At 34.8% G+C, this 2443-nt stretch overlaps 1 protein-coding gene across 1 annotated transcript in view; it reads left to right on the top strand.

The window, feature by feature from the left end:
* Nucleotides 1-2443, top strand: part of LOC107701829 (solute carrier family 2, facilitated glucose transporter member 9-like) — a 9941-nt gene that overhangs the window by 6513 nt on the left and 985 nt on the right. The window contains exon 6 of the mRNA XM_016503955.1: nt 1387-1514. Within this exon, the coding sequence (XP_016359441.1) occupies nt 1387-1514 (128 nt within the window). The remainder of the gene's footprint in view (nt 1-1386; nt 1515-2443) is intronic.

Below are 2443 nucleotides of genomic sequence, written 5' to 3'. Positions count from 1 at the left end.
TGAGTGAGTGTGAGATTGTGTTTGAGTGTGTGTCTGTGTCTGTCTGTGTTTGTGTGTCTGTGTCTGTGCGACTGATCCAGATGTACAGGAACTCAAATGTTTCCTGCTGTCCAAAAAACATTAAAGCACATGTTTAAAAATAGATGTGCGGCTCAATCCGTGTCCAATCCTCAGGACATGAGCCGTGAGGACACACACACACACACACACACACACACAGACACACACACACACACAGACAGACAGCTGGAGGGAGGGCTGATCTCTCTCGGGGTTTCATTCTCATTCCTCCATTACACTGATTCATTGTGTGTGTGTGTGTGTGTGTGTGTGTGTGTGTGTGTGTGTATTTCAGTGTCTATGCATCTCCGTGACTCTGTGTGTTTGTGTGTGTGTGTGTGTGTGTGTGTGTGTGTGTGTGTGTGTATTTCAGTGTCTATGCATCAAGTCTGTTTTCCTCACTCATTCATTTGTTCATTCACAGACACACACATGCACTCACACACACTATACACACACACACACACACACACACATTTCAGTCTTATGTAAGAGACTGATTTTGGGTTCTTCTGATAATAGATTTGAGATTAGAGTTGAAAATCTCTGACTGATATATGATCAAGTTTCAGTGTGACGGCACTGATGATGACAGCGAGCTGTGGTTGGTGGTTTAATTCTATTCTGTGTTCTGTTAGGAGATTTAAATAAGATTTTGAAGATTTTTGAACAGAAGATTTTGTTCCATTAAGAAGTTTAAAAATTGGTTGTTTCATTCCATTAAAAGATTTTAAATATTAGTCATTCTGTTCTATTAGTTTTTGTTTGAATAACAAATGTAATAAAATTGTTGCGATTCTCAAAAAGTATTGATGAAAATACAATCGGCTGTTGAAGATGAGAAGTCAATGAGTGTTGAAGTGATTACGAGATTGATTCAGTTTGGTTCTAAGCGAGAGAAAGATTTAGAGTTATGAGCGTTTGTTTGCAGTGAAAGAGCTGCTGTGATGTGAGTGTAACATTCAACTGATTTCATTAGCAGTCATTGAAGTGAAAATGTTAATTAATAGAGGCTAAGGCTGTCATTTTAATTAGCAACATCTGTGATTTCAGACAGAATTAATATATTGTGATGTCGGTTTGGTTTAGAGCATTAGCTTTATAACAGATCAACATGTGTTTGCTGCCGAGTCAAGTCAATGTGCTGATCATGATCAGGATGTTTTCGTGTGTGTGTGTGTGTGTGCCTAACAAACCATACATCAATGGAAAGCTTTTTTATTCAGCTTTCAGAAGACATATAAAACTCAATTTCAAAAAATTTACACTTAATGACTGGTTTTGTGTGTGTGTGTGAGTGTGTCTGTGTCTGTGTCTGTGTGTCAGGCGGTGTGCCGTTCGTGTTGACGGGGGAGCTGTTTGAACAGTCGTATCGTCCGGCTGCGTTTATGATCGCAGGAACCGTCAACTGGCTCTCAAACTTCGCTGTGGGACTCCTGTTCCCCTTCATACAGGTGACTAAAACACACACACACACACACACACTACACAAACACAGTGTGTGAGGGTGATGTGAGTTCTTTAGTCTTGCACGTATAATCTGATTCTCGTAATCCACTGCAGGTCAGAGCGCGACACAGAAAAGCACTTTTATTCTCTTTAATGTGCCTGAATGTCGCTCCTGCAGCTGTGAGAATCACACACTGCTCCACTCAACATTGTGCTTCTGTAGGTTTACACATAGAAATTAACATTTCAGATGTGTGTATTCAAACATGCATGAATGAGTTTACTAGATTACTTGAATAAATCCTGTTTGACTCAGTCAGTAACATTAGCACAGTATGAGTCGACTACATAGCATCCATCCATCATTTAATCCTTGAAATTATTATTTTAATTTTATAACTAAAATTAACTTTAAAATTAATGAATGAATAAATAATATTTCATTTTAAATTAAATTTATTTTAATTTATTAATCTTTAAGATAAGTACTGTATTTCAATTTGCTGTAATTAAACAATAATAATAAATAATTTTATTTATTTTATCCCTAAATAATAATAAATTATAAATAAATAAATAATAGTTAATTTATTTTAATTTAATTTAACTGCTATAATTAATAATAAATAGTTAATTATTATTTTATTTTATTATTTTATCCTTAAGATAATTATTTTGTTTCAATTCAATTACTACAACTTTTTTATTTATTTAAGTTTTATTTCAAGTCGTCACCTTTATTTATATAGCGCTTTTAACAATACAGATTGTGTCAAAGCAACTGAACAGCATTAATTAGGAAAATAGTGTGTCAATAATGCAAAATGACAATAGTAAACACTAATTTTTCAGTTAAAGGCAGTTCATCATTGAATTCAGTGATGTCAACATCCAGCTCAGTTCAGTTTAAATAGTATCTTTGCAATCATTTGCA

The sequence above is a fragment of the Sinocyclocheilus anshuiensis genome, unplaced genomic scaffold, assembly GCF_001515605.1.
Source record: "Sinocyclocheilus anshuiensis isolate Anshui unplaced genomic scaffold, SAMN03320099.WGS_v1.1 scaffold3745, whole genome shotgun sequence".
Lineage (NCBI taxonomy): Eukaryota > Metazoa > Chordata > Actinopteri > Cypriniformes > Cyprinidae > Sinocyclocheilus > Sinocyclocheilus anshuiensis.
The sequence above is the reverse complement of the archived record's forward strand: the minus strand, read 5'-3'. Positions and strand labels throughout refer to the sequence as shown.